Here is a 14,747-nt window from a genome sequence, read left to right as displayed (position 1 = left end):
GCCTTGGAGATAAGAAATGATGGCGCAAGACAATGACCGAGAAATAACCCAAGATGATGGGAAAGAGGCACTAATCGGTAATGTTGCGAAAGTACAGCTGGGAAGATTAAAATTAAATCAGAAAATGCTGTAACAGCAAATATGGTGTCTAACGCCTGCCCTAACCGCAGACAAAGGTGGTCCATCAGTGTTGACAGGAACCTACCCAGCCTATAGAATTTGGCGTCCCTTGTGTTTCCAGGGGACACAAACCAATAAGAAAGAGAAGGTCTTTCATGTCCATGCGCAGAGTGTAGGTATAGACAGGCTCACAGTATAAAAAGGGGTGCCCAGAGCAGGGAACCTGGGCTTCCTATGGGACACTCCAGCAGGAACCACTCTCATATTGATGGTCAATCCATGAGAGGGCCAACAGACTCTAACACCATCTAGGAGGATGTGAGTACACCTGTAGGTATAACTAGTTCATGATACGTATCTATAGGAATTGTATATGCTGTGACATTTATAGCTTTGTTGGTAACTTTAATAAAATTACTGAAAGACCGATGCTCTTGTATTTGTCTGTGTTGTTTGCCTATGGTTTCATGTGTTCCTGTGAACTCTAAATCTAGAACAAACAGAAGTGACTCTGTTGAACTTGACTGTAGCTGCCAGAGCCGAACCCACTGAGATATGATTAACATTAAATAGAATAACAGGCTACAGAGCTGCTTTGAAAGGGAGATGCTATACACTCGAAGTCTGAGGGAAAACTGCCCCCCCACCTCCTCCGCAGTAGGACGTCACCAGGAAGCAGCGCCAGAGTGAAGGGACGACATCCTCTTCTGAGGGAGGGTCTGTGCAGTTTGACCCCGCGGGAGAGACCCTTTCCCTGCTGGTCATCAGAGGCCCTGACTTCAGAAGAGGATTCTGGGCCATGGGGGGCTGGCCAGTAAAGGACCTGGACGTAAGTGAGGTTGATGGACTAAGATGAACTCAGCCCCCCCGCCCTCTGGGTACAGATGCTGGGGCAAAGGCCTGTTTGTATAACACCTTTGGGTTAAATAAATTAGGTGCTGCTCAAAATACATAACAAAAGCCCACTGGGGAAACTGAGGCAGGGATCTAATGGTGATGCTGCACTGGGCCACCAGGGGGAGCTCCAGGGGTGAAGGCCACCATTCTGCTTCTCTTTCCGTAACTCCATGAAAGGAGGAAAACTATGGTTGCCAATTTTGGTTGGACATATTCCCGGAGGTTTCATCACTTGCCATAATCTTTAATTAAAGGTTAATCTTTAATTCCTGGAGACTCCAGGGCAATCCTGGTGGGTTGGCAGCTCTATGGAAAACCCACCTCTTCCAGGCTTGGCAGGATTGGGCCTTTGCTGCCAGCATCCTTTCGCTGGCTCAGCACCTTCGGGGGTTGGTCGTTGGGGCAGAGGGGTCTTTTTGCTGTGGGGATTGTCCCCAGCGAGGTGGGAGGTGAGGAGACGGTTTAATGAAGGGGTGGTGAACACGGAGAGCCAGGTGGCATCATGTGCATGAGAGTGAAGGGTTGACTGAAGGGGCTGCACAGTGTGGCAGGAGTGGGGTTCATTCTGTGGAGTGGGCTCAGGCCGTGTCTCCGCTCTCCAAGCTGGGGGTGCGAGTCCCTGCTCGTGTGCACAGACTGGGCGAGCTCTCAGCATGCTAGCGCCAGTGTAAATAGCACTGTAGCTGCAGACGCAGGGGGAGCATTAGCGGAGGCCCGGCTGAGCTGTGGCAAGTAGAAACCTGGCACCAACACGGAGACCGCATGGACCAGAGCATGACAAACCGCTGCTATAGAGAGACGGACGGAGCTAGGATCTGGTTCTCCACGCTCGCCTGGTACTGAGAATCTGCAATAACTTGGCTGCTGGCACGAGGGAGAGGGAGATAAAGCTGCTAATGTTCAGGGCGGTTTTGGAACAGGTCCCCAGCTGGTATGAATTGGCACCGCTCCAAGGCCGGATGCTAGGCCGGGTAGATAAATCACTGGCTGGCAGGTACGTGTGTCAGAGGGAAACAGACGAATAGACACTGTTTGAATAGTGAGGCCGCCCGGGGCTGGACACGTGGCCCATTGTGCTCAGCGCTGCAAACACAGAACAAAACGACACCAGCTGGTGTGTGTCTGTCTTCAGAGGTGGGCGCTATTTCCTCATCGGCCACCAGGTTTGAGCTTTTTGCTGTTCTCGTTCACCGAGGGTGGGACAGGAGCATCCTGCTCTGAGCTCCTCTGGGCTAGGAAAGACGAGACTAGCTTAGTTTTCCCGGGGTAGTGTCTTGTGCTGTGAGAGTCAGGACTCCTGGGTTCAATTCCTGACTCTGCACATGGGGCAAGACACTTCCCTTCTCTGTGCCTCAGTTTCACCTTCTGCACAATGGGGTTGCAGGAACATTCCCTGTTCCAGCGCAGGGCCGGAACAGCAGTCAGGGAAAGACTCCAGTTGCTTGCAGTGTGTCTGGGATAAGGTCCATAATTTGCAAAGCCAGGAATTGTGGGCTAGAGGAGGAGGAATGGAGCTGGGACCCAGGACATGTGGGTTCTGTTCCCTGTTGTGTGACCTTGGCCCTCATGCTTTGCTGCCTGTGCCTCAGTTTCCCCTCCCAACCTTTCTCTCTATGTGCACTGGAAGCTCTGCTGGGCAGGGGTTGTTTCTTCCTCTGTGACTGTGCAGTGCCCTGTACAATGGCAGCCCCTAGGGGTTCCCAAAATCCCCCTTAACCAATTCCTAGGAGATTAACAGGGTATGGCAGGCGGCTCCGTGTCCAAGGGGGGAGAGATTTCATTGCCTTGCTGTATCCCAGCATCCCCCATCATGACTGGGTCCCATGTGTTCGGTGCTGGACAAACACAGTGCCAGGGACAATCCTGGCAGCAGAGACCCTATAGTATAAAAGCCACCTGCAGAGAAAGGGGTGGGGATGGGGACAAAACACAGCGACCAGAGACCATGGTGATGGGTGTCACAGGTGTGTGAGAGATGGGCATTGTGGCTGCTGGATTGAATCGGGGGTAGAGGGAGGGTGCGGAGGAATGGGAGGGGATGTGGTTCAGGACTGAGGGGTGCTGCTAAAGCTGTGTTGGGGTAGGGCTGGGATAGCAGGGAGCTGTGAGTTGGGATTGAGGGGCGTGGGCAGATCTTCGACACTTGACAGCAAATATTTACCAACCCGGTGCCTACTTTTATGGCCATTGATTGGGAGTCTCTGCTCCCCATCTGTGTTTGCTGAGTTGCTCATTGTGTGTCTCCCGCCCTTGGGCTCCATATAAGGGCCCCAGAGTGGGAGAAGGCTCAGACTCTTTCCGGATCCAGCTCCCAGACGAGCCCCAGGACAGGGTGAGTTGGCAACCCAGCTGGGGTCAGGTTCTGAGGTGTCTTCCTAGCTCTGGGGGCTCATTGGGGCTGATGGGTCACAGTAGGTGGAGGCCGTGAGCCAGAACTCCTGGGCAGAGCTGGCCAAGAACCTTTCAGCCGATAGTCATTTGTTCTCCAAACAAACGCCCTTTCAGTCGACCCGAAATGAGCTGCAAATTCCTGAGTCGGCTGAACCTGAGTGATCAAAATGTGGCAGAAATGGCCATGCGAGAGGCTCTGAGTCAGGTGGGAATTTTTCATTTTGAGGCTGGGTATTGTGACAAAAGCAGAGGAAGATGAGAGGTACAGGATGGCTGAGGAGAAAATACCGGCCCTTTAGCCCCAAGGTTTGGTCACTTATCGGGGATGTGGGAGACTCTGCCTGATGAACAGAAAGGATTTGAACTTGGATCTCTCTCTGGGTCTCTCCTCTTGCATTTGTTCTACTTGGACTCAGTAATTAGCCATTGGAGCAGGGACTTGAACTTTACTCTGATAAACGGCACAGCGCCGAGTGTAGGGTGCTTGGCGGTGGGTCATCCCCTGGCAGAACTCTGAGCTGAGCAAAACTCAAAGGTCTGGAAAGTGGGAAACGCACAGGTAAGGCTGCCCATGTAACCTTAATTAGGGCCACTTTCAGCGCTGCCCCGCTATGGCCGAATATGCCTGTTGTAAACTCATTGTGCAGAAGGCCAGGTCTGCCCCAGACCCCGATTCACATAGGGGACAGAGTGGCGCTCGGAGAACCCCAGAAAGACAAGCCCCCTCCAGATTCTGGCTCACGTGAAGGGGGCAGGGATGAGGGGTCAGATGCCCATAAATGTGCAGTTCCCTCCCCGCCCCCAGATCCTGGTACACATACAGAGGACAGGGAATGGAGACAGGGCTCAAACACCTCTGGGGGCCAGGGACCACCAGATCCTAGCTCACACAGTGGTGTAGAGAAAAGGCTCAGATGCTCTGAGATAAGCAAGTCCCCCAGAATCTGGTTCACCTGAGGGGGCAGGGAAGGGGGAGGTCACACCCCAGTGGGAGGGGCTGGGGGCCCCACTGATAGTGGCACATATACAGGAGGATAATGTGGGGCTGACAGGATCTCCTTCCCCAATGCTCCCCCAGTCTCCCTATCACTCCCCCGCCAAATGTTCCCCTTTTCTGTGTCCCAACCCTCCTCTTCCCTTAACCCCCATGAGCCCCTATTCAACTCCTCCTCCTCGGCAGGCAGAGGGGGGACTTGAACCCAGGTCCCACATACCCGCTAGCTCCCCAGCCCACTGGGTGACAGGTTAAAGGGAGGCCTGACTCCAGCCCTTCAGGAAATCTTCTCCTCCTCTACTTTAATCCAAGTGCCGACACGGAAGGGAAACCTGTCCCGTTGGGGTGCAGTGGCAGGTTTGGTTTCCACCTGACATGACTTGTTTTCACCTTGTCAGCTGGTTGAAAGTTTCAAAATATTTTGTTCTCCTGCTGCCCCAAACCAAAGACACATATTGAGTTGCGTGTGATGGACCCAACATCGACTATTCATCAAGTTCTGCCTCTGGGCTCTAGCCCGGCTCTTGTAGGGAAGTGCAATCTAGTGGTTAGAGCGGGGGGGGGGGTGTCTTTGGGGGTGGGGTGGGAGAGGCAAGGCTGTGGGGGCAGAGTGGGGGGACCATGGGAGGGGGCACAAGTTTGGAGGCAGAGTGGAGAGATAAGCGGAGGAGGCAGATTGGGGGGATAATGTGAGGGGCAAAGTTTGGGGGCAGAGTGGGGGGGATAATATGGGGGCAGAGTGGGGGGAAGCATGGGATGGGGTGGAGCTGGGGGGCAGATTGGGGGGATAATGTGAGGGGAAAAAGATTTGGGGGCAGAGTGGCGGGGATAATGGGAGAGGGAAGACTGGGAGGACTATAGGCGGGGGCGGAACTTTGGGGTCGGAGGGGCATTTGGTGCCAGGATGCTCCACACTAGAAGCAGCTCCCCATGGTGTCTCCATCCTGCAGGCCCTGTTCTCCCTGCTACAGACAAACCCAGGGCCGGCCCCGCCATGGCCCCAAAGTCACCCCGCCCAGCTCTCCTGCCCCTGCTCTGCCTGGCAGCCGCTTGCCTGGCACTCTCGACAGCCGACGCCCAGTATGATAAATTCCTGAAGAGGCATCTCGACTTCCCCAAGTCATGGGCTGAGAACGACCAGCTGTACTGCACCACCATGATGGGGAAGCGTAGCATCCGCTGCCAGGGCAAGAACACCTTCGTCCACGCCAGCGAGGCCCAGCTGAGAGCCGTCTGCACCTCGGGGTTGAGCCACGGGCAAGATGCCCGCGACAGCCTGGGCACCTTCCAGCTGACCGTCTGCACCCGCCTACCCAAGGGCCCGTGCCTCTACCAGGGCAGCTCCACCATAGCCCGTATCCGCCTGGTCTGCCACAACGGGTCGCCCGTCCAGTACTTGAGGCGTATCTAGTGCCACCCTGCCCAGGCACTGTACTGTTTTAAGTGTGGATTTCCCAAAAATATTATAAAAATAATTGGCACTCCAGTGACTTACTGATTAGAAAACAGGCCAGTAAGGTCATTGGATTCCATGGCATATAGAGCATCTCACCATTGCCATAGCCATGATATCAGAAGCTTTGCTCTTAGGTAAAGTATTTGCAAACATGCATCCCCAAAGGAGCTAGAGCCGTCTTCAACCATATAAGTAGTAATCAAAGCTTGCACCACTGGGTGGAAACAGGAGTTAGAGAGGTCACCCATATCCTCTTGAAAACATTTTCCAAGCAGTATGTCCTTCAAATTGCAGGGATACAGCCTTATACAATCGACTGTATAAAATCACTTCCTAAAAATCGACTTCTATAAATTCAACCTAATTTCGTAGTGTAGACGTACCCTAATTAGAGCAGTTTTACTTTCAGTCAGGAATTGGTAAGGGTTGAAATGGAGGGTTATTGCTAGAAAGAGAGAAGGGAGAAAGTCCCACTTTTACAGTTTCATTTTATGGCTTCTCATTAGGATCCTTTTTGATCCCGAATACAGAGCATTTAGACATTCCTTTCAAGTCAGGACTCTCCTTAAACCGCATCCTCCTTCCTTTGTTCTCCAGATAATCTTATCCCTCTACCAGACTGCTGTCCTGGTCATTGATAAGGTCCAAGTGGTTTGTTGCCTTTTCACCCAAGCGGGTTGAACACCTGCCATTCGCAGTGTATTTACAACTTGCCACTATTAATTCTTGCACACGACAAACAATGCTTATCGGCCTTCGCAAAACATAGCAGAAAAGAAGAGAGTCTATACAGATAAAGCCAGACAGAAGTTATATAAGTTATGTTTTAGCATCTGTGTAAACACGCTTGAGTGTCATAAAGGTGGTTTTATAGCCAACGAGGTGCTGTCTTCCTCCCAAGTGGCTTACCCTTGGGTGACTGCGTGGTGTGGTAGAAAGCTATCACTTCAAGTGCAAGGAGCCAAACTCCTTGTCAGCACTCAGCTCTAGGGGCCTTTAGGTGCCTAAGCCCCTTTGTGAATCTAGCTCCCGGAGATGGTCCATGGGAGTTGGGCACCTCATTCCCTTAGGTCTCTTGGAATAGCTCAGCCTCTCTGAATAGCAAAAGAAGACGTAGTTATTCCTCTCTCCTGACGAGGGACGTTGCATTAATGGCACAAGTTGGGAGACTCCCCCTTGGTTCTGTCTAAGGCACGTGGCTGATTTGTGCTAAGCCCTTTTTGACGGGGAGAGCTCCCCGCGCTATGGGCCTGAATGAACAGACAGGGGTAGTGTCTGTTCCAAGGTCTGTTTGTTTCACAATTGATGTTACCTGTTAGGATATAGATATTCAGGCCTGTCTGTAAAGGTCTATTACTTTAAGAATTTAGGTATATGTTTAACATTTAGCTAGTTATAAAGGTATAAAAATGTAACCCTTCTGCCCATCAGAGCTGGCAGCAACCAGGGCCGGGTTCAATATCTAGGGGATCCATTCCAATAACACAATGCAAACCGGCTCGAGCCCCCACCCAGTGACCTGGGACAAATATATACCACCCCCCTGGGCACCTCCAAGAGGCAATACTTCCCCTCTCGCAAGCACATAGTCTGAGTGTAGCAAAAAGCCTTTTAATAACAGAGAGAAACAATGTGGCATTATGTTGGGGAAACACCACCAACAGGATTCATAACACAACCCATGAGCAAAAAAAACCACCCCAAGCAAATTGGGGCATGCCCCTTTCCCTCGGGTTCTTGAGTCCCAGCACCCAAACGTCTCTTGAGTCCAGCAATCCACAAATCACCCAAAGTCCAAAAGGTCCAGCCCCAGAGTTCAAAAGTTCATCTGCATAGTGTTACTCCCCCAGCCTGGCTAAAATGTGCCTGTGTGTGGGGGAAAGGGGTAAGGGGCACCTTACGTGTCCTGAAGCTGACTGCCCCACAGGGCTCTGCTCTGCTACGCTGTCTCACGAACGGCTCTGCTCCACCACGACCGGCTCCGCTTTGCACAGCTCGCCGTCTCACGAACACGCCGCTGTCTCACGAACGGCTCCGCTCCACCACGACCGGCTCCGCGCTGCACAGCTCGCCGTCTCACGAACAGCTCTGCTCAGCTCGCCGTCTCACGAACACGCCGCTGTCTCACGAACGGCTCCGCTCCACCACGACCGGCTCTGCTCTGCTCAGCTCGCTGTCTCACGAACGGCTCCGCTCTGCACAGCTTGCCGTCTCACGAACAGCTCTGCTCAGCTCGCCGTCTCACGAACACACCGCTGTCTCACGGACGGCTCCGCTCCACCACGACCGGCTCTGCTCGGCACAGCTCGCTGTCTCACAAACAGCTCTGCTCAGCTCGCTGTCTCACGAACGGCTCCGCTCTGCACAGCTCACCGTCTCACGAACAGCACCACTGCAGTCTAGATCTTCCGGCTCCCCACTACTTGACACAGTGCTCAGTGATTTCAGCTCTCAGTGATTTCAGCTCATAGTAGTGGGGGCCTTAGTGCTGGTGCACCATAAGGCCAAAGTGAATGCAGCACAGTACCTGTAGCAAGACTCTTAATAGACCCAAAATTAGCTCTGACATTCCACAGTGGAGAGAGACAGAGGTGCAATTGGTGCTTCAGGCCCTCACAAAGGGGCCCACACCACCAGGTACTAATACCTGTCTCAAGTCTCTCTCCATTCACACAGTTTTGGAACCCATGACCCTTGCCTAGCGAGTGCTACTTAGTTGATGGTGAGTCCCTCCATCATAGCAAAAGGCCAAGTACAGTTCCAAGCACAGTTCCCCTAATCAGGGTAATAACAATTTATTCTTCCCGCCCCAATAACAGAGACACTGGGGATCCCACAGCAGCCGAAGTGACCATTTGGGCAGCTATGGCCTCAGTCTAGGCGGGGTGGGTGTGCCTATGCAAATGAGATCAGCCCCTGAAGTTTTTTTTTTTCACAACTTGCCACACCTCACCACCAGATGTCAGGGTGGAGCTCATCCTGACACTGCTTACAAAAAAAAGAATGACAATCACTGTCTGCCTGTGTAAGGGCCTTCTCTCACAGTGTCAGTCTGAGGCCCTGTTCTTGAGGCCTGTGGCTAAGCAGCAGAGGCAGCCATGAGCTGGGAAGCGACCGGTCACCTCCTCACATTCCAAACTAGTCACACTGAAATCAGGTGCTATTGGGCTGTTAGGAATACAATCCTGTCCTGATAGTGCCTATCGCCTCCAGAGAAAGATGGTTAAAGAAAACTTAGTTTGATAGCATCCTGTCTGGCAAGGAATCACTTCTCAATAGTTGTGGTTGTGAAACCCTCATTTCTGTATGTTTTATCTTTATGGCCCCCACTTTTCTATTGTAAATCTGTCTGGTTCTCTAATTGTTTCTGTCTGCTGTATAATTAATTTGGCTAGGTGTAAGTTAATTAGGGTAGTGGGATATAATTGGTTAGAGAATTATGTTACAATATGTTAGGATTGGTTAGGTACATTTCAGTAAAATGATTGGTTAAGGTATAGCTGAGAATATTACTGTATAAATTAGGGGCAAACAGGAAGTAAGTTGAGATTCGAAAATAAGGGGAAAAGAACTTGGATTTAAGCTTCTTGGAAGCTCACCCCAATAAACATTGAATTGTTTGCACCTTCGGACTTCAGGTGTTGTTGCTCTCTGTTCATGCGAGAAGGACCAGGGACGTGAGAGGGTGAAGGACGAAGCCCTCTAACATTACCGGCACTGGTTGCACAACGCTGCCCATTCCGCAGTGTTAGCTGAGCCCGGGAGTCCCTCCCACCACCCCGGGCTGTATATAACTGGCAGCTATGGGAGGACGGCGTCAGCGACGCTCTGCAGACAGCTCATCTATTATCCAAGGGGACAGGAGCTGAGGAAGCAGGACTTTGGCCAGGAGGAGACCACACCACAGTTAGTTCCTAAGAGGCTCTGAATCTTCATGCTGGAAAGCCCACAGGTGTAGACAGAGGAGATGGCTCAGTTAATTGGCTGCTGGAGGGCAGGACTTCAGGTGGTGAGGGCAGGTGCAATTGGGTGTCAGAGCACTTGGGTCCTATTCCCAGCTCTGGGAGGAGGTGGGGGTCTAGCGGTTGGAATGCGGGGGCTGGAAGTCCAGCTCCCTGGGTTCTATCAGGGATGAGAAGGGAGTCCTGGGAATTAGAGCAGTGGGGCTGGGAATCAGGGTTCCTGGATTCCAGCGCCAGCTCTGTAAGGGGAAGACAATAAAGTAATTGGAAAAGCAGGGGTCTGGGAGCGGAGATTCTTGGGTTCTATCCCTAGGTCTAGAATAGGAATGGGGTCCAGTAGGTTAGAGCAGCCCCTCCAAGGGGATTCTCTCTGGGGATTAGTTTTGGCGTGGAATCCATTTTAGTCAGGACTCCTGGGTCCTCTCCCCAGCTCTGGTTGGGGGGGTGAGGAATAGTGGTTTGTGTGGGGCGGGGGCGCTGAGATCCAGGACACCTGGGTTCTATCTCCAATTCTAAGTGGGGAATGGGGTCTAGTGGGTTAGAGAGGTGGAGTGGGGAGGTTTTGGGACTCCTGCGTGTAGGAAAGAACTTGTCACCTAGAGATTCGAGCAGAGGGCTCGGCAGACCCCACCGTGGCTCCTCTGAGAATTGGAGCAGGAGTTTCCACCAGTTTAGATCTTACCTCTGAGCTGCAGAATTTCAGAAGGCAAAGCAGGTGAGAGTGGCAGGGTCAGTTCATGTAGAGAGGGAAACTCAGAGCTCAGGCTAGCAGCTCGTTTCTTTAAAGGAGAATAAAATAAAGAGGCCGGGTTGGGAGGATCCGATTGCCACAGGGCGACATTCAGCCTCCCATGCTGTGCAAAGCTGGGCTGACCGTCCGACCAGCGCTACTTGGGACCCTGTGGGACATGTAGGCTGTGTCTACATGACAGACCTTACAGTGGCACCGCTGGACAGCTGCAGCTGCACCACGGTAAGGTCTGTTTTGTAGCCGCTCTGTGCCCATGGGAGAGAGCATCTCCCGCCGACATAGCCATGTCCACACCTGCGCTTTTCTTGGTGAAACTTCTGTCAGCCAAGGGGGTGTTTTTTCACACTGTTAACCAACAAAGTTTTGCTGACAAAAGTGCTAGTGTAACAAAGCCTAAGAATCTTACTGCTGGAGGACTGTGGCTGGGGTCTGCAAAGGGGCCTAAGGGAGTTAGGGGATCTCTTGTGGGATCAGGGCACCTAGCTCTGGAAGGCTCCATTCAAAATCCCAGCTCAGGTCCCCCGTCTGACAGACTCATAAACCTCTGGGGATCAGCTATGAGAGAGATGGGAGGACATGCTGGGAGGAGGTTACAAAGAGGTTCTGAGTAGGGGGATCTCTCTGGGGATTAGTTTTGGGGTGGGATCCATTGTCTACCCCAGGGGGAAATTTTGGACCTTGCCTTGAAGCATCCCTTCCATGCCCATTTTCACAAGAAGCCCTGTAGAGCTGGGGAGTTCACACCCTGAACCAGCCTTCATGAATTGCCTCCCACCAGAACAATTTTAACATTTTAAAGCCAGGCCAGAGAATTTCACCCAGTTACCTCAGCACTGAGCCCAATCACTTGTGTCTGGCTAAAGCACCTTCCACAAAGTTGCCGAGTCTGGACTGGAAGCCACCCAGAGATGGAGAAGGTGGCGTTTGCTCCCTTTGATCGTTTGTTGCCACGATTCCTCATCCTCACAATTAAAAACTGGGGCCTTATTTCTAAGTTCAATTTGTCTGGCTTCAACTTCCAGGCCTTCGTTCTTTTTCTGCCGTTCTCTGCTACATTAAACAGAAATAGAGTGCCTGGTGTTTCCTCCCCATGAAGGTCCTTGTATACTCTCATCAACCACAATCTTAAAGTATTTAGACTGCAGGTGTGTAACATTAGGAGATTGCAAAGTGCCCTGATACCATGGGGATGGAGGAGACATTAGACGGCTAACGTGATGCTGGAACGAAGAGAGATCACAAGAGTCTTGGATGTCGGATGATTTCAGACATTTAGGCAACTTTCTCATCAGACAGCAAAAGCGCAGAATGAGACCCAGCGACTGGCAGTTGAACCAGATTCAGACTAGAAATAAAGTGGAAATTATTGAGTGATGGAAATTAACCGTGGGGATCACTGAGCTCGGGACTGGGTGCCCTCCCCATCATTGGGATCTCCAAAGGGACATAGCTGTCTTTCTAAAAGATGTGCTCCAATTCAAACAGAGCTAGGAACTAGATGCAGAAAATGCTGGATCAGTTTGTCTGGCCTGCGATATGCAGGAGTTCCCACAAGACGATCATCAGGGTCCTGTCCAGCTTAAAATCAACAAAAAGTCATCTAACATAAAATGCTTCACCATAAAACAGACATCAATCAGTTGGAGTCACTCATACGCCTCACCCTCTGCTGCCCCAGTGCCCATGTATATAGGGCCCGACCAAACTCACAGCTGTGAAAAACACATGGCAGACCCAGCGGCGTATTAAGGCCGACAAATTTGCAGAGGCGGCAAATTTGTAAGAGCAGCCAGAGGCACCAACTTCCCCCGTCACCGGTGGGAGGTCGCGCCCCCTGGCCCCACCCCAACTCCACCCCTTCCCTGCCTCTATTCCCCGCCCCCATTCCAACCCCTTCCCCAAAGTCCCTGCCCCAACTTCACCCCCCCTGCCCCTATTGGTCCCCTTCCCCAAATCGCCGCCCCGGCCCCACCTCCGCCCTTGAGCAGGCCGCGTTCCCCGCTCTTCCCCGTCCCTCCCAGCTGTGCGAAGCTGTTTGGCGCACAAGTGCTGGCAGGGAGCAGGAAGAAGCAGGACCCGGAGTCGCACTCAGGGGAGGAGGCGGAGGCGGAGCGGAGGTGAGCTGGGGCGGGGAGCTGCTGGGGTGGGGTGGCAATTATTTCAGGGCCTAGGGGTGGCAAAATCATTAATCCGCCACTGCGCAGACCATGAAAACTGGTTACTGTAGTTCACAGAACTGCCACCCTCACTTCTGCGCGGCTGCTGGCAGAGGCGCTGCCTTCAGATACAGGCAGCTGGAGAGTGGGAGCTGCTGACCGGCAGCCGAGCTCCAAAGGCAGCGCCTTCGCCAGCAGCACCGCAGACGTCAATGTGACGATATTTCAAAATACCTAAAACAGCCTTGCAAGCGCCCCACAACTCCCTGTGGGTTGGCACCCCCAAGGTTACAACACTGTGAAACATCACATTTAAATCTCTGAAACCGTGAAATTTACCATTTTAAAAATCCTATGACCGTGAAATTAACCAAAATGGACCATGAATTTTGTACGGTCCTAATTATTCAGTAAAGCCGACCCCTCCGCACCTATCAGCCTCTGCTGTCCCTAGTGCCCATTATACAGTATAGCCGCCCCTTCCCCGCCCCCGCCCTCTGCTGCCCCTAGTGCCCATGATACAGTATAGCGGCCCCTTCCCCACCCCCACCCTCTGCTGCCCCTAGTGCCCATTATACAATATAGCCGTCCCTTCCCCGCCCCCACCCTCTGCTGCCCCCTAGTGCCCATGATACAGTATAGCCGCCCCTTCCCCGCCCCCACCCTCTGCTGCCCCTAGTGCCCATTATACAGTATAGCCGCCCCTTCCCCTCCCCCGCCCTCTTCTGCCGATAGTGCCCATGATACAGTATAGCCGCCCCTTCCCCGCCCCCGCCCTCCGTTGCCCCTAGTGCCCATGATACAGTCTAGCCGCCCCTTCCCCTCCCCCGCCCTCTGCTGCCCCTAGTGCCCATGATACAGTCTAGCCGCCCCTTCCCCTCCCCCGCCCTCTGCTGCCCCTAGTGCCCATTATACAGTATAGCCGCCCCTTCCCACCCCCACCCTCTGCTGCCCCCTAGTGCCCATTATACAGTATAGCTGCCCCTTCCCCACCCCCACCCTCTGCTGCCCCTAGTGCCCATTATACAGTATAGAGTATAAAATATCCAAGGGACATGGAAACTGAGTCTTAATATCTTTTTTCCTCTGTTTCCCCTCTGTAACAGGAGGATAAGGACCCTTTCCCTATTTGCTTTGCCTACTGAGACTGTAAGAGTTTCTCTCTGGTCTGTGCAGCACCCGACACCATTGGGGGCCTGATCTCAGTTGGGGTCTGGGCAGCGCCTGGCACAACGGGGGCCCTGATCTCAGTCGGGGTGTGTGCAGTCCTGATCACACTGTGGGTAATTAGGCTTTAGATGTTGAATGGGCTCGCAGGGGGAGGGGTTCAGGCTCAGGAGGTTCCATGGAGGAGGCAGATCCCCACCCCGTGCTGTCTCCATCCATCTCCCCCCGACTCCGCACTGCAGGTCAATCCAGTGACAGACACGGCCATGGCTCTGAGGGGCCCCGCCCCATACTCCTGCTACTCCTTGTCCTGCTGGCCACCAGATGGGCCCAGCTCAGTGAAGGGACCAGCTACTTTGATTTTGTGGACTGGCACCAGGACAACCCCAAGATCTTTGCCTTCGACAATCGGCACTACTGCGACATAATGATGAAGCGACGAGGCTTGACCTGCCGTTCCTGCGACCCCACCAACACCTTTATCCACGCCCCTCCCAGCCAGCTCCAGGACATCTGCAGCCAACGGGGACCCACGTCTCCGCAAACCTGTACGACAGCAAGGCATCCTTCAACATCACCACATGCCGGGTACTGTAGGGCTCTGTACTGGAGGACTGTAAATACAGGGCTGCAATTGGCAACACCAAGATCCACGTGGCCTGCCTCTGGTGGCTGCCCGTACGCTTAGAGCTGACGTACCTGCCGTGAGCAGGGAGCAGGGGATCCCCCTTCTGCCCCCCACCCCCTTTCACTCCTGGGCAGCCCTCTGCCACTGGGGGCTCCCTGTCCCCGCACCTGCTCCTCCTGGGCAGCGCCCACCATGAGTCTCCACAGGGACATTCAGTGCCTCCCC

General features: G+C 53.2%; 2 protein-coding genes and 1 pseudogene across 2 annotated transcripts in view; all 3 read left to right on the top strand.

The window, feature by feature from the left end:
• The window catches only part of LOC102937210 (ribonuclease pancreatic), a 391,285-nt gene that overhangs the window by 275,475 nt on the left and 101,063 nt on the right, over positions 1 to 14,747 (top strand). The gene's annotated exons all lie outside the window — the stretch shown is intronic.
• Positions 5,379 to 5,813, top strand: LOC102940144 (ribonuclease-like). The gene has a single exon (XM_007053670.3). The coding sequence runs from the start codon at positions 5,397 to 5,399 to the stop codon at positions 5,811 to 5,813; it is 417 nt and encodes a 138-aa protein (XP_007053732.2). The 5' UTR covers positions 5,379 to 5,396.
• Positions 14,073 to 14,602, top strand: LOC119567848 (annotated as a pseudogene).

This window comes from Chelonia mydas, chromosome 13 (assembly GCF_015237465.2).
Source record: "Chelonia mydas isolate rCheMyd1 chromosome 13, rCheMyd1.pri.v2, whole genome shotgun sequence".
In the NCBI taxonomy this organism is placed as follows: Eukaryota; Metazoa; Chordata; order Testudines; family Cheloniidae; genus Chelonia; species Chelonia mydas.
Note: the sequence above shows the minus strand (reverse complement) of the source record. Positions and strands in the feature narration are given on the sequence as shown.